Below are 26,950 nucleotides of genomic sequence, written 5' to 3'. Positions count from 1 at the left end.
AACAAGTTAACCCCTCCACTATAGAAAGGGGCTCCTGTGGGTACTCAAGCTGTCAGATTACTCACAGATCTGAATCAGCTCCCCTCTACCACCTCCACTCTTTCCTCTCATAGTGCTCTGACTTGGTTGGAAAAAACAAGATATCACGTGGGAGTCCAAGCATGTTCCCTTTGATGATAATTGCTGGGCTGGGTGAGCCAGAGACAGTTACTCTGTTCCCAGAGTCATCCCTTAAGTCTGTAAGCTGCCTCTTCTGGGGAATTCAGCATGTGCCTGACTGAAGCTGGTTCACACAGTCCCCAACCCTGCTCCCTATTCATGCCTCATGACTCCCCCTAGTCAGTTATTGGTTGGGGTAGCAGAGAACAATAACGGTACTGCTTCCTCAGGTAAGGAGCTAAACCTAAGTTTAGCTCCCCTCTGTCTTCTATCAGTGAGTCTCTTGCTTTTGACTATAGTGGGTAGCCGTATAGTTATTTCTTTTCTTTTTTTTTTCTTTTTTTTGGAGGGGAGAAGTAAGATAATCAGAGTTAAATGTCAAGTGTCTAAGGCTGGATTTGAACTCAGGTCCTCTTGATTCCAGGGCTGGTGCTGTGTTCACTGCACCACCTAGCTGCCCTATGTACTTATTTCTGACAGAGAGGAATGAAGTACTAGCCCTAAGATTAGATCTCTGCTTTCTTGAGTTGTGTGGCTCTGAATTTAGGACTCTGTATACAGTCTACAGACAGTCACTGGTGCGGGCTAACCTGGTTTCTATCCTCTATCTAAGAGCCAGTCTCCCCAAAGTGGCATTAAAGTGAGAACGTCTTATTGGGAAAAAGGAAAAATAGGAGGCTGAAGGATCACAAGTAGATCCTAGAGGATTTGTCGATCTACTCATCCCTAAACCAAGAGAATGGGGGAGGGTAGATCCCATGGAGGCTCACTCATTCCTTCTGTTCTGAACTCAGAATTCAGGTATTTGCTGAGGAGAGGCTGAGATCTCTGCTTGGCTTCCCCCACTCCCGCCGCTCACATTAGAAGCGCAAGCTGGTTGATAAATGTGCTCCACTGCCTTCTGCATTTGACTGCAGATGCTGCAATGTTGCTGTGGAGAGAGAGCTCAGAGAGCTGGGATGCATGTAAAACAGGTGCCCTGATCAGGGATGGTGACAAAAGCTACTTCCAGTCCAACAGCTCTTCCTGAATTTCCCAGTAAAAGCTTAGTAAATAGCCTTGGTCTCACATTTCATTCTCCCACAAAAATGGTGCCTGGAGGCATGAAGGCCTTCAATTGGGCAATCTCATCCCTGGATTTTGGGACCCAGCCCTGCCACTACCCGGGAGTAGGCCATTCCCTTTGGCATTTCAACCAAGAATAAAGACAGAAAAGAGACTGGGGGTGGGGTGGGGAGGAAGGGAAGGGGGAGGGGTAGTTCTGGAAGATGGGTCATGGGCAGAATTCAAGCCAGGGTTTCTCACTCACCACAGTCATTTAATCATGGCTGGTACATGACTCTGGCGCTGAAGCTTCAGCTTCACAGTCCCTAGTTTCACGGTCATATGCAGCTCCCGCTTCCAAATCCAGAAGTCATTCATGTCACCTGCACACACACACACACACACACACACACACACACACACACACACACTGAAAGCAGTCATGTAACAACTGAAGCTGAGACCAGAGGAGGAGAGTGGGGAAAATGAAGAGCAATTCAATGCCTAAACCCATCGAATCCACAAAGCAGGCTCATCTACAGGAGCCAGAGACATCAGAAGCTGGCCACCTGTCCAGGGAATCACCTTGGCTCCTGGATCACACAAGCAAGACGGAGCCACGGCCTGTTGTCAGAGCAAAGGATTCAGCTCTATACCTAGGGACCCATTCCTAAGAGAGTATCAGTAAAACGAGGACAAAAGCAGTTTTATTCTCCCTTGCTTTATCTCAGAAGGAAGATATTTGCAGTGGATAAAGTACCAGCCCTGAAATCAGTTAATCCTGAGTTCAAATGTGACTTCAGACATTTACTAACTGTGTGACCCTGGGCAAGTCACAACCTCAGTTGAAAGGAAGAAAGGAGGAAAGCAAGAAAGAAAGCAAGAAAGCGAGAATGGGAGAAAGGGGAAGAGAGAGAGAGAGATGGAGGGAGAGGGAGAGGGAGGAGAAGAAGGAAGGAAGGAAGGAAGGAAGGAAGGAAGGAAGGAAGGAAGGAAGGAAGGAAGGAAGGAAGGAAGGAAGGAAGGAAGGAAGGAAAGAAGGAAGGAGGGAGGGAGGGAGGAAAAAAAACTGTTTGCTATTATTGGCAGTGTGGTGCAATGTGAGAAGAATGAGAGTCTTTGGAGTCAGAAGCACCTGAGTTCAAATCCTTCCTCCTCCATATCTTTGTCTATGTAATAAGGACATTGGACTAATGAGTCTTTTTAGCTCTGAACTTATGGTCCTATGAACATGTCAGCCCAGAATCGAAAATTGGAAAGGACATTAAAGGTCATATAATCCAACTACTTGTTTTGTGGTTGAAGATGTACAAGCCCATAAAAGCCAATGGTTTACCCAAAGTCATGGGGGGTTAACAATCAGCAAAGACAGGATTTGAACCCAAGGCTTCCAATTCCCAACCCAGTGGTCTTTCCACTATGCTATACTAGCTTTCACATACACATCAGATTATTCCTGAGCAGAGCAGACTTTAAAATGCTTTCTCTCTGCAAACACCGCAGAGGGAAAAGGTCTACGCATCTACTGTGTGATAACATTTGCAGGAAGGAGTATATTAACTGCGGCTGCGTTTATAATGGTTCCTGTAGGAAGGAAGGAAGTGTGGGGGTGGTATTTTGCATTCTGCATTCTCCCAAAGCCTAATCAAATCTTCTTCAGAGAACTGAAGCCAGTGTTTTCCACATCAGTGTTTTCCAAGGGGAGCTGAAGTTTGACTTTAGGACATCTCCCAATGTACCAGGATCTCCTAGAACTAAATCCCATTTTAGGGCATTTTCTGTATGGAAAAGAGAATAGACCAACTCTTTGTGCATCCATAGGGAAGAAGTAAGATCAATGGCCATGAGTTACAGAGGTGCAGCTTTAGATCAGACGGTCACAGATCAGAAGCTGGAGGGGGCATCAGAAACCATCTAGTTCAGTTTGCCTCTATTTCTCTTTTTTTTTTTTTTTTTAAAACAGATGAGAAAACAGTTAAAGAGATGAGATGACTTGCCCATAGTCCCAGTGGGCAAGTCAAAGACAAGATTTTAACCTAGGGCCTCTGAATCCAGAGTCATTTGGCTCTTTCCACCATAGCACAAAGTGATAGTAGTGAGTTCCCTGTCAGTGAAAGTATTCAGGCAGAGGGTAGTTCACCATTCCTTAAGTATTTTGTACAGGAGATTTCCCTATTGGACATGAGGCTAGAATAGCTGCTTTTAAAGGTACTTTCCAGATAAAGATTTTATGATTATATAAAAATATTTGCTAACAAAACCATAGCTTTAACATGTTAATACAAAAAGAAAGAATGCAATGGAACCCCTCATCCCTCCTCATCCGAGCTTTCCAGGAGAGTTTCCTAAACTTGAACTGTACCAGTTCAAGGCAGACATGGGTCCCTGCCTACCTTGCTGGGTGACTGGAGCTACTCCTAGTGCTTTATGATCTCTTAAGAACCCAAACCTCAGTGAGATGTATGAGAATACAGCATTTCAAGTGTGGAAAACTTCCTCTCAGTTTACAAGTATTTGGTTTTCATTTATGGCTTTTCATTTATGTTTATAAATAAGTGGATCAACATACATTGTATACACAATTTCATGGGTCCATTTCTTCATTTTTCTTCTGGACTTGTTGATTCCCTCCCTGAAGTGCCTCAATTCTTGCACATAGCCTTGGAGTTGGAAAGGACCGTTGTCTAACCTCTCTCCAAATCATAATCCTCTCTATGTTACCCCAGAGATAGGCAACACACTCCCCCCTAAGGTAGCCTGTGACATTTTTGAGCAACTCCACTGATTTGGAAGCATTTCTTTTAAAACACAAAATCTCAGAATGGTAAGAGCCATCAGATATCATGAAACCAACCTCCCACCCAATGGAAGAATCCCTTCTACACTCTCTCTGACGTAGTCATCAAGATGCTTAAATATCTCCAACAAAGAGTTCACTGCTTCACAAGGCAGGGTGTTCTATTTTCAAACCGTTATAATTGTCAGAATATTCTCCTTATAGTGAATAAAAAGCTGCCTTCCTCTAAGTTGAATTTGTTAAAAGAACAACTAACTATTAGTCTAAATTGAGTATGATTGGTGACTGTGATTTCATTGGTCTCAGTATTCCTTTCACTGCTGCTGGTGGCAAATCTTCACTCCCCCCCCCCCCCCCCACCCCGCCCCGGTCTTCTGATCCCATGCAACTAACTCTTGTTCATGTTTTCCCATAAACCACTTAGAAAACAGTCTTACCCAACGTGCTGGAGTGCCTTCTCTTGGTTTTTTAGTATCTAGGGGATATCTGTGTATCACGCAGACCATCCATCTGTTTTCCTTAATTCTTGCCACGTGACTGGTCCACCTCTTTTTCTGTTCATTTCAATTACCACTTCAGCACATGGCCACGTGTTGATTCTTGTGTACACCCACCATGTTCTTTTCCACTGAACTTTTGATTATTTGTAATTTTAGTTCTTCCAGGATCATATTTTTCCATGACTGGCAGCCATGTAATTGAAAGAATATTGGTATTAAAGAGAGAGGCAGTTCTATGAAAGAGAACAGCATTACAACCAAAAATAAAAGAGGGGTGCAGAAGAAGGGGGAAATCTTCTAATGCTTTGCAAAGCCTGAATTAAGCTAAATGATTTTTTTAAAGTTTTGTTATTTGAGATGATATCTACCCCATTAGCACAGGCATGTGGGATTAGAGACTGACCTGTATTGGTCAATCAACAAGCATTTATTAATTGCCATCTATGCACCAGCCTCTACACTATAAGTGCTGGAGACGACACAAAGAAAGATAAATGATGGTCCCTGTCCTCAAGGAGCTCAGAATCCAATGGGAAAGACAGCGTGAATATAACTACATATAAAACGAATATGCAGTGAAAATGGAAAGCAGGACGCTCCCACTACCAATGCTCTATAACTCAGAGTCTCAGAGAGTTGCCTGAAGCCTAAGAAGTTAGGTGATTTTCCCATGATCATTCACCCAGGATGTGTCTGTGGCAGGACTTGAACTCAGATCTTCCTTTGAGACAAGCTCTGTAATGACCACATAATGATGCTTCTGCCTGCCTGTCATAAGCAAATATATATATAATATATGTAATATGCGTTTAATAAGTGCTTATTGATTGACCGGTTGATTTATAATCAAGAGGTAACTCTGTACCAAGTCATGAAAAGAGTACCATGCTTAAAGAGCTTTCCTGAAAGAAAAAATGAGGGAGGAGTAAAAAAAAAAAGAGGGGGAAGACATTTGCATGATAACTTCATTATATATTGAAAAGGAATAGCAAATTGTACATAACAAATTTACAGTTTTATGCGCAATCATCTTTTTTAAAAAATCATCTTTTTACTACATTGTTATAGAAATATTTATTTTATTCTATAAATTAAAAATTTCTTTTTAAAAAAGGAGGAGGATGGGGAGGGATGGAGCAGGAAGATTTGGGCACTTTCTATCCGTTCAGCCCTGTGATATATTCTAAGGCACGCATCTGGGTCAGAGACGAAGCCCTTCTGTCCCACCTGGCAGCATCAGAACCCTGTGACCAGCCCTCCCACCCACCAATTATAACCAGATTGCTTCCCAATTACAAAAGCGAGTCCTTGGCATTCATTCTGGACATAGGGAATAATATTTGTGGGTAGTGGTAATTAGACCTGGAGTGAGCTGTTCAATAGTGAGTGGAATCAGATGACAGCAAGGGGTACCCTGGGGGGTGCTGGGCACTTCAGCTCTAATGGATCCACCTACGCAGAGGTAAACAGGGAGCAAGGCAGTTTGGAACAAGACTCTAAACCCTCAATGGCTAGGAGGCTGAGGGCTAAGCCTTTATGGGTCAGTCACGAACAAAGGTAAAGATTTAAGTGCTTTCTCTTCCGGATACGATGCTGAATTTGCAGTATAAAAACCCTGAGTTCAAATCTCTTGGGGAGTTGGGGGAGACGGGACAATTATGGTTGTGTGACCCAGGGCAAATCACTTAACATTTCTCTGCCTAGATAATTATCTTGTATTTATTTATCTGTTTACATTTGGTTTTCCCCAGTAGGATGAGGGTAAGAGATCAGGTGTTTGGTTTTAATTTTTGTATCCTCAGCACAGTGCCTGATACCTACTAAGTATGAATAAATGCTTGTTGAATTAAATTCCATTAAATCATAGAATCCTGGACTGGAAGAGCCAGAAGGAACCCTAGAGGTCACCTCGTTGAACCCCTTCATTTTTTAGAGGAAGAAGCTGACAATTAGAGGGGGAGCAAGATGCGTAGCTGGCAATTAATAAACGCTTGTTGACTGACCAACACAGGTCAGTCGCTAGTCCTACTTCCAAGTCCAACTCACCCATGCACCTAGTAAACAGCAAGAATAATGAGGGAAACTCCCAACACAGCTGTTTATGTGAGTTTTGGGAAAGTACAAGAGTAATACCACAGGACCCATCCAAGGCATCCTTGGGGTCAGGAGGGCCTGTATTCAAATCTGGTCTCAATCACTTCCTAGCCATGTGACCCTGAGCAAGTCATTTAACTCTGTTTGCCTCAGTTTCCTCATCTGCAAAATGAGCTGAAGAAGGAAATGGCAAACCACTCCAGCTTTGCAAACCACTTTGCCAAGAAAACCTCAAATGGGGTCACAAAGAGTCAGACAACTGAAAAAATAACTGAATAAATGCCCTCCATTCATCCCTTGATACCTCAACTTTTATTCATCATCATCCCTACACCGTTACCTCCCCCCTCCACACACACACACAACAAAATGTAAACATTCTCCAGTCTCAGTTCTTTAGTTGTCTGGGCAGTCCAGCAATCATGTATTTATTCAGTCCTACTAGGTGAAAGGCACCCCGCTCAGGTGCTGGGATACAAAGACAAAAGTGAAATATTCCCTGCCTTCGAGGAACTTACATTCTAATGGAAGAGATCACGTGGGTAAAATAATAGTATATTATTTATATATATATGTAATATGTAATAACGTACTATATATAGTACATATATATATATATTTGTGTTGCATTTTAAGGGTTGTAAAGCACTTAACATTTGTTATCCCCTTTTATCCTTGAAAACCCTGAAACAACCTTAGAAGGTAAGTACTATTATTTTACAAGTGAGGAAACTGAGACTGGGTGATTTGGACAGGATCACTTAACTAATAAGTATCTGAGGTGGGATTCAAATGCAGATCATCCTAACTCCAAGCCCAACGCTCTACCAATTGTGCCACGTAGGTGCCACTGTTTATATACATCACATACAAAATAGGTGAGAGGTAAGCTCTGAGTAGATGGTCTTACAGAGTTATTACAATGGGAAAATCCACATACTCAACCTGGCAGTGATGAGCCTGTGACGTCAGAGGATCTCAGATCAAATCTTGGCCCTACCACTTGCTACTGGGTGAAGGTGGCTGTCACTTAATTTCTCTCACTTTCACTAAATTTCATCATCTGCAAGATGAGTGCATTGGGCTTAGTAACCTCTGAGTTGGTCCAGCTTTCAATCTAGAATAGGGATTGTTGGGGTGGGGAGTTGTTCTTCAATAGGCACTTAATAGATGCTTGTTGATTGATTAATTGTTTGACTGGAAGATTATTAGAGCTTGTAATCCACTAGCATACATAGCCTGAAGAACTCAGGGTCCCCCCTCCAACTCATGCCTTAGGTTTCTAAGAAGGAAATGCTTTCTATAATGGAGAAATCAGCCACCTCCATCCCAGCGTGAGCCTTTTTCCCCCTTAGAATCACTGTGTGGAGAAAGGAACACAATGGCTATAATAAATATGGCACAATTCAAGTCCAGTTCTTTGGCTAATTGTAGGTGACTTACAGTGATAACAGAAGCTAATTGGCAGCCAAATGTTGGTCTGTCTTTGTATTTTGCCCCCAGCAATGTTCTCCACTGGTGCAAGCTAAGTTTTTCTTCTTGGTAATTTTTTTTCCTTTCAGGGGAGCTTTTTCAGAAGTTTTCCTTGTGAAGCAAAGAGTATCAGGAAAGTTATTTGCCCTGAAATGTATCAAAAAATCTCCTGCTTTCCGGGACAGCAGTCTGGAAAATGAAATCGCAGTATTGAAAAAGTAAGTCTGCCGGACAATTGGTTGGGTACATCCAGTGGATCACAAACATTTCCCCAAGACATCCTTAGCAAAAAAGATGAGGGTGGGATTGTAACCCACTTTGATCATTGTCCTTGTTAAGAGGTCAAATCAGTCTAGACAACAGAATCATGGAATTGATTGGGTGGATTGGAAGAGACACCAGACCATCTAGTCCAACCTGTAATATTAAAGCATGAGTTATTTTTTTCCATAAGTGGTATTCCAGAATCTGCTTGAACACCTCCAATAATAGCTAACTTACTATCTAATAAGTATAACTTTGTATTTGGTGATAGATCTAATTCTTAGGAAGGTCTTCTTCATATTAAGTTGAACTGTGCTACCTGAAAATTTTCAACTAGGAAGGAGTAAAAGAACTTTTTTTCTCTCTCATGGATATTTGAGCCACTTTTAAAGATTTTTTTGTCTTTTTTTAAATTTAATTAATTTATTTGTTTTCAGTTTTCGACAATCACTTCCATAAGTCTTAAATTTTCTCCCCCTCCCTCTCCCCTCTCTTCCCGAGAGGCTTGCAATCTTATATGGGTTCCACACATACATTTTTATTAAACACATTTTCACTTTAGTCACGTTGCATAGAAAAATTAAAATGAATGGGAGAAACCAAGAGAAAAACCAAACCAAAACAAAACATAACACAAGAGAAAAGAGTCTGCTTCATTCTGCATTCTGATTCCATGATTCTTTCTCTAGATGTAGATGGCATTTTTGCCTCAAGAGATCTTTGGGAATGTTTTAGGTCCTTGCATTGCTGTAAAGGGCTTAGTCTATCAAAAACAGTCCTCACACACTGTGGCTGTTACTGTGTATAATATTTTCCTGCTTCTGCTCATTTCACTCAGCATCAGTTCATATAAGTCCTTCCACACCTCTCTGAAGTCTTCCTGTTCATCATTTCTTAAAGCACAATAGTATTCCATTACATTCATATATCACAACTTGTTCAGCCACTCCCCAGTTGACGGGCATTCCTTTGGCTACCAGTTCTTGGCTACCACATAAAGAACAGCTATAAATATTTTTGTACATATGGGACCTTTTCCCATTTTTATGATCTCTTTGGGATACAACCCTAGATATTGCTGAGTCAAAGGGTATGCACATTTTTGTAGCCCCTTGGGCATATGAGCCACTTTAAAAAAAAAAAATTAATTGAGGGGGAAGCAAAATTAGCTGCCATTGACCATTCCAGGGCTAGTCACTCATATTTATCAAAGGGGCAGTGGTGATGGATGTCACACACTAAAAATGTCATTTAAAACAACTGAAAGTATTCTTGAGATTGGTCTGTATTTTTAGGAATTCTTGATGTAAAGTAGACTGAACTATCAATGGGTCAGATCCAGACTTTGAGTTCCCCCTCAGACTCAAGCAGAGTTCTTGCCTCTGGGAGCTAGAAAGAGAGGGAATAACAGACTTTTAAAACTTGGATCCTGTGCCCCTGTGCTAACGTAATTGTTCTGGTGCATCTTCTTTGGCGTAACTTTTGAGGCTAGAGCGCCTAGACCCTCACTTAGACTATGGGCAGCAGAATTATGGGAGGCAGCATGGAATAAAGAAAAGAGCAATGGTTTGGGAATCATGCAACCTGGGTTCTAATCTTGGCTCTTTATTAACTGTGTGACCCTGGACAAGTCATTAGACCTGTCTATGTCTGTTTCCTCACTTGTAAAATGAGATTCAAAGGGCTACGAATTTATACAGCTATACATTAATAATAAAAACTATAAAGTTATAACCCTGTGAAATGCTCTCCATGATCTCTAAAAAAGAACACGGTAGAGTTTCCTCCCCATTCACTTAATCAATGCTCCAACGTTTCCCAAGGGGAAGTTCTTGTCTGCCCCCACTACTCTAGTATGAACACATTCCTTCTTGCCCTGTTTTTCATGGGCAATGAGGGATATCTGGTTCCTATGCTTTATAAAATCACCCAGAAATGATTCATTCCTCAGCTTTTCCCCAAGATTAGATCATGGAATGTAAAATTTGAAAGGATTTTCAAGAGACTCTAGTCCAATCCTCTTATTTTGCAAATGAGGAACCTGAGGCCCAGAGCAGCTAAACACTTAGCACAGAACAGGGCACTTAGTAGATGCTGTATAAATGCTTATTCCCTTCCCTTGTCCCTTTCCCTCTAAGGTCATATAAAGAATAATTGGCAGGGACAGAATGTAAAGCTTGGGCCTTTTACTACAAATCCAGTTTTTCTTCCATTTGATTTTAGCATAAAAGAGACTTACATGGCCTTAGTGTAACAAAAGTGTCTCAAAAAGGGAAGAGGGGAATCCTGTCATCTGGGCATTTTGTGTAGGCACTCGCCTTGTATGAAAACTATATAAATATTTTGTTCTCGAAGCCATAACTGACTGGGATGGGGCTATGGAGGCTTTCTCCCTGAGGACTGATACCTTAAGGGGCTTGCTTCTTGCCTGTGGCAGTTTTCCAGACTAGACCCTTATCTCTGTAGTTTACGATCTCTGCCAGCCCTGTGCACCTGTGCCATCCCTGAATGTCCAACTTGTCTCCTCACTTACCTTTCTTTATCACAAAGACCCCCTCCCCCACCTGCTGCCTCCTCTCTACCTCTTACTGGACTTTCAAAGGGTTAAGAGTTATCAGCATCATCACCCTGGTCAAGATCACTTTCTGGGAGACAGGCTTCCCTTTGTTCCTGAGTAACTTATATGACTAGTATGGACTGCTCTCTATCCTCCATCTCTCTGTCTCTGTCTCTGTCTCTGTCTCTGTCTCTGTCTCTCTTTCTCTCTCTCTCTCTCTCTCTCTCTCTCTCTCTCTCTCTCTCTCTCTCTCTCTCTCTCTCTCACACACACACACACACACACACACACACACACACACACACACACACACGAGTGCACGCACGCGCACACCAACTCCTAACTCCCAAATTTCAACTAAATTTGCCATAGATACTCTGTACTCTTCAATCCAAATGCATGGTGGTATGTCTGCAATTCCCTGGAGAACACAGAAGGTTAGTTGTAGGTCTATTTTTTTATGGACAATATGAATCGCTTTCCATCTGAACTGGCCTCTTTTCCTCTTCTCAGGATCAAGCATGAGAACATCGTAACCCTAGAAGATATCTACGAGAGTTCTACTCACTACTACCTGGTCATGCAATTGTAAGTGAGTGGGGCCCTAGACACTCTGCAGAGCCCCAGGGTAGGACGAGGGAGAGGGAGTCTGGCACTGGAAGGTATCATGGGAGGAGGTGTAAGAAGACAGCGATTCTGTAGTTAGAACAAGAGGCTCAAGGAGACTCAGAGTTGTTTAGAGTGATTCACTGATCAGCATCTGTGACTTTTAATCTATAAAGTGAAAATAGCACCCTATTAGAAAGGTCCTCATGTCATTGGCCCATCTAAATGCCAATTGAGTGGTGCCTGCTAGGGTTTGAATTGTGCCCAGCTCTCAATCTGATCAGAAGACAGAGATGTCCTTCTATTTATAAAACTCTCTCTTTTCCTTTGTCCTGTTCCCATCCTGATTCCACCATCCCAGCATGGCTGAGTATAATGTGTGTTTTTGACTGATGATACAGCTCCCACTACCCTCTCTGACGCCTGGCAACTTTAATGAGCCAGCTCAGGTTCAAGTAGCCTATTAAATCCTGGACTCACTAGGGTCTCAGCAAAAAGGGAGGAATCAGATATCTGAGGGAGCAGGAAAAACTAGCAGAAGGCAGGGAGCCGTCCTAATAAGCAAACCCAGATGAGCCTAGCTCAGCTTTAATGAGGCTCATTCACCAGGATTAACTCACAGTCCTTCGGGTCAGGTAAGCAGAGGCAAGGATGCGGGCCTGCCTGAGGGTCCTCCAGGAGTGGGATCACATATCCCAGGGCTCCCGCCAGCAAGAACCCATGCCACACAGGGTCAGATGGCGTGACTTATTTCCAAAGAGTTGCCTTTCCCTTTACTCCTCCACCTGCCACATGAGAGCCTCAGAGAACCGTGAGAGAGACACAGAAGAAACAACTGGAGAACTTGGGAATTAATCCTCTGTTGCCCCCTGCCCAAAGCTTTAAAGTGCTTTTGTATGCATTAGCCACAGGGAGCAGGCACAGTGATATTATCCTTGCTTTGCTTTGCAGTTGGATGTTATTGCAGATAGATGGATAAAGATATCGACATATGTTATATATCTAGATATCGATTACATGAGATATAGCTATGTTATATGCAGATATATAGCTATATCATATATATAATATATTATCCATATATAGGTATATAATATACTGTATTCTACAATATATAGTATTCACATGTAATTAGATATAATATCTATATATGATTAGGTATAATATATCTATATATAATTAGAATATATTCTATAGTTAATCTATAAGATATAATTTATATAACTAGATATAATACATATTATGTACCACACAATTAACATGATATAACTATAATAAATATCTAACACAGTTATATTACATCTAGACAATATATTATATAAGAAGATATAGATATATATCTAGATCTAGTTATATAATATATCTATATCTTGTATATGTTATAATATAGTATAGTATATATCTTTACCTATCTCCAAAAATAGCAATATTATATAGATTTAGATAGATAACATATATCTAAAAATAATCTATGCACATACGTATATATAGATTATATATAGTAATTCTTCACATTTTTAAATTTTGAAGCAATATAATAATAACTGACTGTTATATAGCACTTTAGAGCTAGAGGTAATAAAGGTATTATTTTTTCTGTTTTATAGATGAGGAAACTGAGGTGCAGAGAGGTTAGGTGACTTTACCTTAATTTCACTTCATAGTCATACAAAGGCAGCTAGGTGGCACGGTGGATGGAGCACCAGGTCTAGAGTCAGGAGGATCTTAGTTCAAATGCAGCCTCAGACACTTACTTGCTATCTGAGTAAGTCATTTAACCCTATTTGCTTTGCCTCAGTTTCCTCATCTGTAAAATATGCTGGAGAAGGAAATGACAAACCACTCCAGTATCTTTGCCAACAAAAGGGTTACAAAGAGTTGAACACAACTGAAAAAAAAAAGACTCAACCGCAAAAAAGTCACACAGCTAGTAAATATCAGGCATTGAAGGCAAGGGAGACAGGGGAAAAAGGACCAAGAGGTGCAACATTACAATTTCAGAAGATTCTCCCCTCTATTGAAAAGTCTTCTGCTGCCTCCTGCCCTGATGACAATCTCCACAGCAAATCTTAGTAACCTTCCAGAAGGAGGGCTGGCCCAGGCAAGACTGTGAAGTCTAGATCTCTCTTCCTTGGTGTAAAGGAGGAGGTACTTCTTCTAGACTCTGAAGATTGGGTTTGAAGCCCGGCTCTGACAGTTATAGTAGCAAAGGATTTGGAGATCACCTGAGTCTGATCCCTTCATTTTACAGATGAGGTAAGCTGAGGCTCAGAAAGGTTAAATGACTTGGCCAAGGCCACACAGCATTAAGTTGTAGAACTAGGAGAACTGAGAAGAGGAGAGGTGAAGAGAGGAGAGGAGAGGAGAGGAGAGGAGAGGAGAGGAGAGGAGAGGAAGGTTTAAACTAAAGGAGTTGTTCAATTTGATGTGCCAATGCAGTATGCCCAGCATCCCTCAAATGACACTAGGTAAATACCCAGTTACTCTGCTGGGCCCTCTGAGACCCAAAGTTCCTGTTTTATTGCTAACCTGCTCCTTGTAATTCAGATCCCTTTCTCCACCACAAGAATATCTGTTCCTGAAATGGTGGGCCATTCAGCATCTGGCCAATTCCCTTGCATTCCTTCTCTGCACCCTCCGACCACACCCCATCTACCCATCTTCCCCACAGAGTTTCTGGAGGAGAGCTGTTCGACCGGATTCTGGAGCGAGGAGTTTACACGGAGAAGGATGCCAGCCTGGTGATTCAGCAGGTCCTATCAGCAGTGAAATACCTCCATGAGAATGGCATCGTACATAGAGACTTAAAGGTACTGAGGCAGGCAGATTTTCAGAAAAAGGGAAATATTGCCCTGTGTGATGGCACACACCTGTCATCTCTGCTACCAGGGAGGTTAAGACTGGTGGATCACTTGGGTTCAGAAGTTCTGAACTGCAGAGGGCTAAACCTATCGGGTGGCCACACTGCCTAACAGAAAAATGGCAAGTCCTTAGGAACAAGGAGTAGAGGAGAGTCTGTTGCCTTAGGAGAGGTGAACCACCTGAGTCAGAAACAGAGTATCTTGACCAGTCATGGTTCTTAGAGATGGGAGGGACAAGATATGGCAGGGGATAGTGACCTCATCCCAAAGACACCATGATAGCATCTGCCAAGCTATAGGAAATACTCCTGAATTAGGAGATGGGAGACTTGGCTTATAGCTCTGACTCTACCACTCACTAAATGCGTGAGTAGTTATTTAAAGATTCTGGATCTCCTTTTTCTCATCTGTAAAATGGAAGTGAAATATTCATCTCTGCCCTACCTCACCCCAGAGAGTTATTTCAAGAATCAATCAGAATATAGTCTTCTAAAAGTCTAGGTCTAGCTGTTGATTCTAGAGTGATGGTTCTAGAATAAAGAATCAATTCTTTGACCTGGCATTTAAGACCCTACATTATCTGGATCCATTATGCCATTTATTGTTCTATCCAAACCAGGTTCTAGATATCTCCTGAACTTGACATGTTATTTCCCTTCTTTCATCATTTGAGCATTCCCAAAGGCCATTCCCCCATCCTTGTCCTCTCTATCCTTCAGAGTCCATTTCTTCCAGCTCAGATATCACCCCCTGTTTAAGGCTCATAGGGACTATCATACTTTGAAGACATTCAAATCAGGATTCTTGACTCCAGGCCAAGTGTTGTATATACAGCTTTACCTACTAGCCTAGAAGCTCGCATTCAAAAAGCTCACAACATGCAAACAGTGATCTACATACAAGAGATGTACAGAGTAGATGGAAGGTAGTCTCAGTCTTACTGCTCTAGCAGTAAGGGAAGAAGTCTGGGAAGACCTCTTGCAGGAGGATTTGAGCCAAGTATAAAGGGAGTGGAATGTTGTATTCGATATGGCTAGGGTTGTTGGATCATGAAGAATGAAGAGGGAAATGTGTCATAGAATCAAAGTTTGAGAACTAGAAGGAACCATAGAAGCCATTTAGTCCCACTCTTTCCTTTTCCCAATGAGGAAACTGAGGATCAGAGTTGAAGTCATTGCCCATGATAACGCAACAGATTCAAATAAAGGCCCTTTGATTCCAAATCCAGTACTCTTTCAATTAACTATTCAATTCTGCTGGTCATCCAATTCATTCCCATGCCACTGGGCAGAATTCATCTCAACCTCTTTTCCCCACACATGCCTTAAAACTAATGATAACCACCTCTAGAGAGAAAAATTCCACAACCTTTTTTGATCCCAGACATCAGGGCTTTATAACTTTCCCTTCCTCCTGGTTTGATAATTCAGTCTCATGTCTACCTTAATTACCCCAAATTAAATCTAGGGGCATAAGTTTAGATTCTGAGCACTTAAGAAAAACTTTACAGCTCCCCAGTGTACCATTGATTAGGGATCCTCTGGGAATCTAGTGCTTCCTGTATGTTTCATGGGGATAGAGAATAACTCTTCACACCCCTAAGAGAGAAGGTTTAAAGACCATTGTTCAAGTCCCCTCCAGCCTTTTTCTGAGATTTCCTCCAAATGTTGATCTAGTGGGGTATTGGGATAATTTTCGTGTTTCTGGTTGTAGAGGAGGTGAAGAAGGTAAGCTCAGATGTAGAAACTCAACTTTCCAACAGATTTGCCTTCCCATGAGATGCTCAGTCAAGAGAAGGAAGGAGAGACATGTGCCTGAGATCAATTTGGATCATATGACATGTGATATTTCTCTCTTGTTCCCCCCCACCAATTCCCTCCCACAGCCTGAAAACCTGCTCTACCTCACCCCTGATGAGAACTCCAAGATCATGATCACAGACTTTGGTCTATCCAAGATGGAGCAGAGTGGTGTGATGTCCACAGCCTGTGGGACTCCTGGCTATGTGGGTGAGTCAGGACCAGTGGGGAGGGAAAGAGAGAGGGTTATCAGTCAGCTAGCTAGCTATGCCCAACCATGGGCACATGACAGATATTCAATGTGTTGTATTGTATTGTACTGTGCTGTATTGTATTATCTTGTCTTATCTTGTCATGTCTTGCTCCCATACAGCTGACCTAGAAGAGTTAATGCCTAGCTCCCAAAAAGGTTCAATTTAGTCATTTGGCTTTGGAGAACAAACCCCCCAGCCAGTCAGCCAGCCCATGCTTCTCTAGACCTTGCCATGTCATCCCAAAGCTCTGAATCTTTGGTTATCATTTCCCAGAGTACAATTAGTGTGACTCACAGCCTGCTGGGGGCTTGTCAACCTATCCCTGTGTGATTGTGTTCAAAGAGTTGAGTTATTCTGCAGTTCTTTCTTAAGCCTTCACACTAGTTTCTAGGTTCATGCCTCCCTTCCTTTCCCCATAATGGAACTGAGAGGGGTAAGGGGGGATCATCATAAAAAGCCACAGGCTCTGAGACCATGAGTTTTGAGTCTACATTTCCCTTTTCCCTCTTCCTCCTTAGAGGAGGGATCTCCCTGATTATCAGAATAACAATAATATAGTGATAGCTGGCATTTATATAAGCTTTAGGGTTGGCAAAGTACTTTTATATAGTTTATCTCATCTTAGGATTCCCCAGGGCAATAGATGTAGGCTCTTGACCTGAGGAAAATGGAGAGATGCTCATAAGCTCTTTGAGTTGAAGACTGTTCCCTTAGAAATCAACTAGTCCAAAGACCTTCATTTAGCAAATGGGAAAATAGACCCAGGGATTGGAATCTGATTTACCAAAGGTCATATAGTGAGTAATTATCAAGGTCAGGATTTGAACCCAGGCCTTTTAATTCTACATCCAATGGGAATATCTTAGAGCACAGAAACTAGGAAACCATCAAAGTTGGTCTCCCAGGAAACTTTATATGGTTTAGGGTAAGTTTTCTGAGGATAGTAGATAGGAAAGGTCTCCATCTTTAAAATTTACACCTTATATCACCATCCAACTCTTGCTGCTTTCCTTTAGGTCTAGGGTCACCTGGCAGTGCCCAGTGTAGGTTTAGGGGAAGAGGAAGAAGAGTTAGTAGGAGCAGAGACAATAGGAAGTTTCACTATGGAGTATTGACAGAGTCTTGGCCCAGGAGAAAAGTACCTCAGAGGGAGCAGATTCTCGGTAATGAATGCATAAAGAGCACCTCCTGAGTATACACACATACACACACACACACACATACACACACACACACACACACAGACCCAGCCCCTGACCCTTGTCTGACGAAGGAATCACATCCCCTTCTCATGGTAGCCTTATTGTCTAATCATGTGAAAGCCAAGTCCTACAAAGGTGTAACATACAAAACACTTAGAAAAACAGCCTAGTGATAAGTATGAATGAATTCTGAGGAACAGAATATGATTGTATTTAGTGAATTCAAAGTGAAGATACAAATGTTCCATCAAACAAGGTTAACTGAACTCCTAGGAACTCTTTTCCCTAAACCCAGGGAAATTTAAAATTTTAATATATATATACACATATACATATGCATATGTATATGTATGTATATGTATGTATGTACATATATGTGTGTATATATGTCTATGTTTATAAAATTTAAAATAAATCCCAGTCTATTTCCCTAAGTGAGTGTTTGCTTTGCTGTAGCTCCTGAGGTGTTAGCCCAGAAGCCATACAGTAAGGCTGTGGATTGCTGGTCCATCGGAGTCATCACCTACATTTTGTGAGTAGAAGCTGTGGTCTGCTGCTTGGTTCCCGCACAATCCCAAGGGTCTGGTACCCAGCTCCATCCTAATTCCTCGGTGCTTCTCTGTTCAGTGCTCACCTAGATTTAAAAAAAACAAACCAAGATCCTCTCCAGCTGCTTAGTTTAAATGTTTTCCTCTTGTTCCTGAGAGCCCAGAAGAAAAATCCGCTCAGCTGAATAGCAGTGAGAGCAAGCCCTGGCTGGCTGAACTCTATCTCCTTACTTCATCTACCTTATTTATCCCAGCCAAGGGTAGCCCAAGGGAAAAAAGTGGTGAGGAAAAAACGTTGCCCTTGGTGTGTTTCCTCCTGTGAACATTTATCTTTCTATGAGGTTCCCCAATAAATACAACACACACACACACACACACACACACACACACGCACACACTTCTTTACTTCTTTTCAGGTGCCCAGGGTCATCATGCTCTCCTGTCTTCCTTCATCAAAATATGGTCTCCGACCAGCCTTATATCCCTTCACATGAATTTTTCACATGATGTCCCTCTCATTTGACTAGTAAGGTTATATAGAAATACTTAGAACTGAAAAAAAGACCTTGGGGGCTAGCTAGGTCAGTGCCTTCATGTTACAGATGAGGAAACTGAGTCTCACAGAGGTTGTGATTTCCCCAAGGTCAGACAGAGAGTATATAGTTGTACTGTAATTCTGATCTCTAATTAGAGCATGAAGGCTTTCCCCCTGTTAAAGAGATTTCCATCACATTGGACAGGGAGACTGGGAGAGGTAGAGACTTTCCTGAGCTGACCATACCTGCCTTCTCTGGTTCCAGCTAGTAAACCTTCCAAGGCACTTATTTTTAGATTAGAAGCAGATGTCGCTCTCTGCTGCTCAGCCCCATGGCCCTCTACCCTCCATCTGAGCAGTGCAAGTAAAGGGTGGAGATAGCATTGGTCACAAGAAGATAACCAAGGATTAAGCTGCCTTTTTCTCCTGGTGTATGTTGCAGGCTGTGTGGGTACCCCCCTTTCTATGAGGAAACGGAATCCAAGTTGTTTGAGAAGATCAAGGAAGGCTATTATGAGTTTGAATCTCCATTCTGGGATGACATTTCTGAGTCGGGTAAGGCGTCTCCTGGGTACATCAGTCAGAGTGAACAGAACTGCCAGTTCTTCTTCCTCCCTGTACCCCTAGGGTTCATCCAGCACAGAGGGAGGTTGGGGACTAGATTAGGAAATAGGACAAAGGAGCCAAAGTAACCAAGTGAAGCAACATATTAGGATCAGAGTTCCCCCTCCTTCCTCCCAAAGATCCCTGGATATTTCACAATGCTCCATCTGCTTCAAAAACAGGGTCAATTCTCACCATCTTGAGTTTAGTCAGCTCCAGGTCTCTATTACTAATCTATGCCCAAAAAAATGGGGAAGGAGGGGGAGAGAGACAAGATGAGATGATGTCAAGAGGGAAAACTGGGCAGAGGACAGTGTCCTGGACAAATCTGGTACAATTAAGGCCCTGGATGCCAAGGAAGAAGTATGCTATGGTGCCAGGAGAAGCACTGGGTTATAGCAAAGGCACTGCAATATAGTGGGAATAGCCCTGTCCTGGGGGAATTTGACCTTATGAATAATTCACTTTCCCTTTCCAGATCTCAGTTTCCATATCTGTAAAATGAGAGGATTAGATTGGCCATTATCTGTGGTTCCTGCCAGTTTTGACATCCTCTGATTCAGTAGTCACTTAAGAAATGTTTGTTGAGTTGAAAAAGCAAAGGACCAGACCTGAAAAGCACCCAGTGTTCATGTAGGCGTTCATGTGCACACGTGTACTTATGCATATGTTTGGACACGTGTGTGTATGTGTCAGCAGAGCTGTGTGTGGGTGAGGTTCCTTGAAACCTCTCCTCTTTGAGTAGTTGATGGTAGGTTGGGTTGGGTTGTTTTTTTCTCCCTTTAGATATTTGAAATTGCCACTTTAGAAGATTAGCTGGCTGTGCATTTGCTCCCACTCACCAGCCTGGGGATTCATTTCCATCAGTCATGAAGCCTGCTCATGCTTTGTTGCCTCTTTGATTTCTCCCCACAGCCAAAGATTTCATTTGTCACTTGCTGGAAAAGGATCCCAATGAGAGATACACCTGTGAGAAGGCCCTGAGTCACCCCTGGTGAGTGGGGTAGAGTGTGGACCTTCCCTCTGAGCCCCAGGTCAGAAGCTCAGCTTTCAGAACTCTTCCCAGCTAGGGTCCAGTTTCTCACTATGTCCTAGGACCATAGACTGAGAATTTCAGACCTGGAAAGGACCTCAGATGTCATTTAGTCTGACTTCTACCTATCTAGGAATCCCTTCTGTAATATAGCCTATGACAGTCGTGTCGCATCTTTGGGACGACCTCTAGTCTTGATGATCTGCGACACAGTGAAACTGTATCTGGAGTCAGAGAACCTGAGTTCAAATTCTGCCTCTAATGTTTATAAGTTATTTGATCATGGAAAAGTCACTTACTCTCTCCAGCCTCAGTTTCTTCATCTGTAAAATGAGGAGTTTGGGCTAAATAGCCTCTGAGGTCCCTTCTGCTTATACATCTAAGATCCTAAATTGACTTTTTCCTGAGGCAGTCTATTCTTCATTTGGACAACTCTAGTTTTTAGTAAGTTTTTCTTTATGTGAAACTAAAATCTGCCTCTGTGCAACTTCTACCCATTGTTCCTAATTAGACCCTCCTAAGGTCAAGTCAAATCTTTTTTTTCCCACGACAGCCTTTTGGATACTTGATCATTGCTATCACATCCCCTATATTTCTCCAGTTATTTTAACTAATCCTCCAATAGCATGGGCCCCCATTCTCTTGCCATCTTGGCCTGGCATATAGTAGACCCTTCATATATATTTGTTGACTTGACTTAGTCAAGTGAGTCCATCAATGCTCCCTCCTAAAATGTGGTGCTCAGACTTGAACACAGTATTCCAGAAGGGATAAACCAGCACTGAATGTGATGGGACCTTCAGAATATTATCTTTCTGTTCATTGATGTTCTGGGAAGCCTCTTCTCTCATTTGGTCTATATCTATATGCAGTTAAACCTTCTGCAACACCAGCATCATTCTACAGGGCACCAGGGATGTGGAAAGTTGGCAATAATACTTCATTTTAATTCAGTGAATTGGAAAAAGACAGACCCCTCTAGATTGGTTGCCTCCAACCAACAAATAAAGGACATGTTGCTAAGTGCATGCATCAGAAAGCAGTGTTATTGAACTTCCATTGGGAGTTTTATGTTTGGTGCAGTGGGGGAGGTGGGGGAGGTGGCAAAGACACAAGAAAATCAAGAAATGTTAATTTCTAGTCCCTAACCTCTGGGAGTTTTTACTCTAATTGAGAATAGGGTTGGGAGGGAAGTGGTTAGAACATGAATGTATGAAATTACTTAATACTTACCAAACCACGTTTGTAAAGCCCAATGAATGCAAACTGAATCCTTAGACATTTTTGTCTGTTCCTCTTTTGCTAAAGAACCTAGGATTGTTCCCTATGGCCTGTCACATCAGCCAAATCCCCTATACTTGAATTTCAAGAAAATCTATAACATGGTCACACCCTTCCTCAACCAACATTACTTACCATCCAAAGACATTTGATCAACACAAAGCTAGGTGGTACTTTGACTGGACTTAGAATCGGAAAGACCTGAATTCAAAATCTGCCTCATTCACATGCTAACTGCATGACCCTGGAGAAGTCAGTTAACTTCTGTCTCAGTTTCTTTATCTGTAAAATAAGAAGACTGGCCAATATGAGAGATTTGCTTGGCTATGCAGTCTTGTTATAAACCACTCCCCAGGGGATAAGATTTTGTTGATTTTTTAAAATAAATTTTAATTTAAAAACAGATGGAGAGAGAGAGAGAGAGAGAGAGAGAGAGAGAGAACTTTATAGTGTCTAAGGTCTCTTCTCTCCCTAAATCTATGATCCTATAGCATCCTCAGCTTTGGCCAAGCTGGTTAACTCATTGTGCTTCCCTAAACATGCCATGTTCATTCCTGCTGCCATGACTTTACTTATCCCATGGTTCCCTGTCTTGAATAGAATGCTCTTCTATCGGTTCTCTGCCTAGCCAAATCCCTCAGGGCCTAGTTAAGTCCCACCTCAGGATTTAGAGCAAGAAGAGATCTTAAAGAACATCTAGTCTAACCCTTTCATGTTACAGGCAAGGAAATGGAGGCCCAGAAAAGAGAAATGATTTGGCTTGGGTTACATAGCTAACAAGTGGTTGAGGTGGGTCTACAAGTTCAATCCCTCCCCCAAACTGCCCATTTCAGCCAACACTAATCTCCCTCTTCTCTGATATTTTACAGAACTTTTTGCCAATTTTTCTCTATTTGTTTCATGTGTATGTCATCTCTCCAATTAGACCATAAATTCTTCGAAGGAAGCTTTCTCATATCATCCTTCTCAGTCCTCCTTAGCACCAAGTACAGTACTGGACATATAGTAGGCACTTGATAAATACCTATTGGTTGACTAAAGACCTTGGCCTAAAGGGCCCAAGGTCTCCCAGTGCGTCTTGGGTCATCTCCAGTTATCCTGATGAGTATCTGGTCACTGGATTCAGATAACTCTGGAGGAGAAGTGAGGCTGGTGACCTGCACAGCCCTCACTCACTCAAAACAAAGTCAAGTGCAAGTCATGTCATTAGTTCTCTGATGGCATGGTCTTCTTCGGCAATGAAGGACAAACACAATTGGTTGACTAGTAAAGGCAGAAGTGTCATATAAGAGATCACATGTCATATAACCTCTTATACTAGTAAGAGATTAGTAAGGAAGGCATGGCTGAGCTTTGAGCAGAGGAACATGGGGATGTAGAAGCAACCTAAGTATTCCTTAAGACCCATTCTTAGTTTCCTCTATTCTCCTAAAACTGTAGGTCACAGTTCTTCCAAAAGAGGAGACCTTTGTGCTGGACTTACCTATGTGAGGGAGCCATAATCTTCACCCTATGTACAAACTACCACTTCAGTCAGTAATGTAGGCCAGGCTCTCTCCTATGGTCACATAAAACCTGTTTTTGCTTTAGACCTGGTAGAATTGTCCTCTCCAATTCCATCCAAATAAGAGAAACACCCACCAACTCATCTCAATTTCTCCCTTCCTATAGGATTGATGGCAACACTGCCCTTCACCGGGACATTTACCCTTCTGTCAGCCTCCAGATCCAGAAAAATTTCGCCAAGAGCAAATGGAGGGTAAGCTGTTCCCTTTGGGTGGTGGATAAGACTCTTCCCTCCCCAAACAGGTAGAGAGGGGACACTTTCATGCTCAAAGAAGTTTCTGGAGGGAACCCTTTCTGCCTTGGGGCTTCGGAGAATCACAAAATCCTGGAGTTTGAATGAATTGTAGACATCTAGTTCAAACTCTACCCTAAGCATCAAATCCTTCTATATTGCCCCCAACAAATGGCCATCCATCTTCCATTTCAATGCTTCTCTTCATTGGTACAGCCTGTCCTCCTAGTCAGTCCATTCCATTATTAGGTAGTCCTAATTATGGAGAAGGTTTTCCTAACATTGAGCCAAATTGGCCTTTTTGCCACTGTCAGCTCTTACTTCTACTTCTGCCCACTTGTGCCAAACACAATAAGCCTCATCCCTCTGCCAGAGGACAGCTTGTCATATACTGAAGCCATCATGTCCACAAACAGTTGATTCAACAAGCATTTATTAAACCTATGCTATTTGCTGAAATCACTCTGCTAAGTACCAGGACTTCAAAGACAAAGATAGAAGACTCCCTGACTTCAAGGGGTTTATATTTGATTGTCCCCACTAAGTCTTTCTCAGTTTCTTCAGTGAACCTGTGTAGCTTTCACTATTTGGTGAGGCATTTAAAGCCCTTCCTGACACGGTCTCTTCCAGTCTTTTTATCCATGACTGCCTTCTGTGCACAGTGTTGTTGAGTCGTTTCAGTTCAGTCTGACTCTTCATGAACCCATTTGGAGTCTTCTTGGCAAAGATATTGGAGTAGTTGGCCATTTCTTTCTCCAGCTCATTTTACAGTTGAGGAAACTGAGGCACACAGGGTTACGTGACTTACACAAGGTCGCACAGCAAGGAAGTGTCTGAGGTCATATTTGAACTCAGGTCTTCCTGGCTCCAGGCCCAGCACTCTATCCATTGTGCACCTAGCTTCCATGATGCAACTAAACTTGCTGCTCCACACCCTACACCCCATCTCCTGACTCTGTGTTTTTGCACTGACTATCCCCCATGCCCAGAATGCTCTGCTTTGCCACCTCCATCTCTTAGCCCCCTCCCCAACTTCCTTCCAGACTCAGTTCTAATCCCACCTTCCATGAGAGTCCTTTCCCCACCCCAAATCTGCTAACTACCTTCCTCCTGAGATTACATTCCATCCACTCAGTGCATCTCTTTCACATACAGGTATTTACATGCTTTCAAGCTTATTTGGATGCAAACTCCACAATAGCAATGAAGTGTTTTTGCTTTGCTTTGTATCCCAACACTCAGCACAGTGCTTGGCATGAAATAAGCGATAAATAAATGTTTGCAGACTGTCTGAACTAAAAGTTGGGTATAAATCCAGGAAGGAGTTTTGAGCCAGGAGATGGGGTCCCTAATTTCTCTTGCTAGCTCTGTATCTGTGGGTCCTCCTCTAAAATGGGATTTGGCATATGCCAAGGATTATGGTGACAAAAGCAAAGGGGAAACCCAAGCTCCCATGGGCCCCCAAGTTGCATGGGAGATGGATGTCATGTCTTCCTTCAGCAAGCCTTCAATGCTGCCGCTGTGGTACATCACATGAGAAAACTACACATGAGCCAGCATGCCTCAGAGGCCCGCCGAGAGTCAGAGGGAGTCCGGCCCAGCACCAAGCAGGCATCGGAGCTCTCCACATTCAGCACCCCTGTGCGCAACACCCCCATGCCCCCTCCTCTGGAAGAGAAGCTGGCAGCTCCCATACCCACCTGGCTCCCCTGCCAGCACGGCCCTTGTCACCCTACCCTGGACAGCACTGTCTCTGAGAGCAGGTCCGTCAATTGCCTGATCAATGGCTCCCTACAGATCAGCAGCAGTCTGGTTCCCATGCACCACGGGACCCTGAGCAGAGGGCCCTGTGGCTGCTGCTCCAGCTGCCTAAAGAGTGGGGAAAAAGGAAAGGCATCCTTTGGCTCAGAACCAGCCCTTCTCAAAAAGGCCAACAAAAAACAGTGAGTAGAAATGGGAGGAAGCAGGGGACTCCTAATCTGGGGTCCACAGACACCCAAGAGATCCAGGATTAGATTTCAGGAAGTCCATGAATATTGATAGGGAAAAGAAATACATCTCTATTTCTGTAGAATTGATTTCCTTTGTAATCCTACCTATTTTATTTTATGCATTTAAAACCTGAGAAGGGGTTCATAGGTATCACTAGCCTGCTAAAGGGGTCTATGACCCCCCAAAAGGTTAAGGACCCCCGGGGTAAAATGAGGAACGGGAACCCTGCATGTGCTTGCTACAGAGGGTTGTTTGTTTGTTTTTGAGCTCAGGGAAGGGGCAATAGTGACAGCTGTGGGAAGTGGCAGGAATGTCTCTGTCTGTCTCTAGGCATCTCTGACTCTCCCCTGCCTTACACCCATTCATCTTCCTGAAGCTCTTGCTGTGTTGCTTCTTTGTCAGGCACTTCAAATCAGAGGTCATGGTCCCTGTTAAAACCAGTAACCATTCCCACTGCCGTTCTGGGCAGACTGGAGTCTGTCTGATCATGTGATCCATGGTGCCATCGTCTCCTGTGTCTCACTTTTTTTTCTGTAAGTATGGCCATAACAATTTCATATGAGGAGAATAGGATTGGGTCAGAAGTAAAGGTGTAACAAGGGTAAGGCAAGTAAGGCACTTCCCCTGGGTGCATTAAACTGAGGGGTACATAAAAACATGTAAAATATGAGATTATTATCCCAAGACACATGCCATTGGGATGAGGGGGTGGGTTATTTTTCTGTTCAAAATTCAAGTACAAAATTAGATAGTTCTTATTGGAGGGGTTCTCGTTCCTCCTGGACCAGAGATACACAGGCTCCTTTCAATGATGCAAGTAGGTCAGGGAAAGCTGAGAGGGAGGAGAGAATATTCCCTAGAGCACCTCCAAGGGTGCTAAGAAAAATGTGATTCAGAAAATTCAGGGGTGAGAGCCAGGCTTCCTGACTGACTAGGGAGGATTTGAATTAAGTGCAGCCCTTAGGATTCCACTAATCCCAGCCCTGCCTTAGAGGTATCCCAATAACAGCTGAGAATGGATGTCTTAGAAGTAGTGCATCCTTGGGATTGATGCCTTGGCCTTGGCCATAGAAGACCTGAGTTCCAGTTTCAGCTCCTGACCTGAGTATCTGTGTACTTTGGGGACACTAGAAATAGATTCATATAAAACTTTTCAATTTATATAAAACTTTTCAATTTACAAAACTTTCCATTTTTAACTTTTCAATTCAAAAAGCATTTTCCTCATAATAACTCTGAGTCATATAGTGCAAATGTTAGTATCCCCATTTTACAGATGGAGAAATTGAGGCCCAGAAAAGGGAAAGGATGTCCAAGCTAGGAAGGGAGTTGACCATTTGGGGCTCTTTACCAGACGTAAAAGATGGTTTAGGTGATTCATTGAATAGAGTGAGAGCCTTGGAGCCAGGATACTTATTAGCTGTGTGACCCTGGTCAAGTCACTTAACTTTGTCTTAGCTTCAGTTTCCTCATCTGTAAAAAGGGTGCTACTAATAGCTTCTCCTCACAGGACCATCATGAAGACCAATGAAAGAACCTAAGTAAAGTGC

The 26,950-nt window shown here is 42.7% G+C and overlaps 1 protein-coding gene across 1 annotated transcript in view; it reads left to right on the top strand.

Moving 5' to 3' along the window:
• CAMK1G (calcium/calmodulin dependent protein kinase IG) overlaps positions 1–26,950 on the top strand; it is a 47,862-nt gene that overhangs the window by 19,638 nt on the left and 1,274 nt on the right. Inside the window, exons 3-12 of the mRNA XM_072647949.1 lie at positions 8,157–8,285; positions 11,402–11,476; positions 14,166–14,304; positions 16,241–16,364; positions 18,067–18,142; positions 19,136–19,248; positions 20,212–20,290; positions 23,282–23,369; positions 24,909–25,351; positions 25,803–25,933. Of these exons, the coding sequence (XP_072504050.1) occupies positions 8,157–8,285; positions 11,402–11,476; positions 14,166–14,304; positions 16,241–16,364; positions 18,067–18,142; positions 19,136–19,248; positions 20,212–20,290; positions 23,282–23,369; positions 24,909–25,351; positions 25,803–25,893 (1,357 nt within the window). The 3' untranslated portion in view covers positions 25,894–25,933. The remainder of the gene's footprint in view (positions 1–8,156; positions 8,286–11,401; positions 11,477–14,165; positions 14,305–16,240; positions 16,365–18,066; positions 18,143–19,135; positions 19,249–20,211; positions 20,291–23,281; positions 23,370–24,908; positions 25,352–25,802; positions 25,934–26,950) is intronic.

The sequence above is a fragment of the Notamacropus eugenii genome, chromosome 2, assembly GCF_028372415.1.
Source record: "Notamacropus eugenii isolate mMacEug1 chromosome 2, mMacEug1.pri_v2, whole genome shotgun sequence".
Lineage (NCBI taxonomy): Eukaryota > Metazoa > Chordata > Mammalia > Diprotodontia > Macropodidae > Notamacropus > Notamacropus eugenii.
This window is presented reverse-complemented; position numbering and strand designations above follow the sequence as displayed.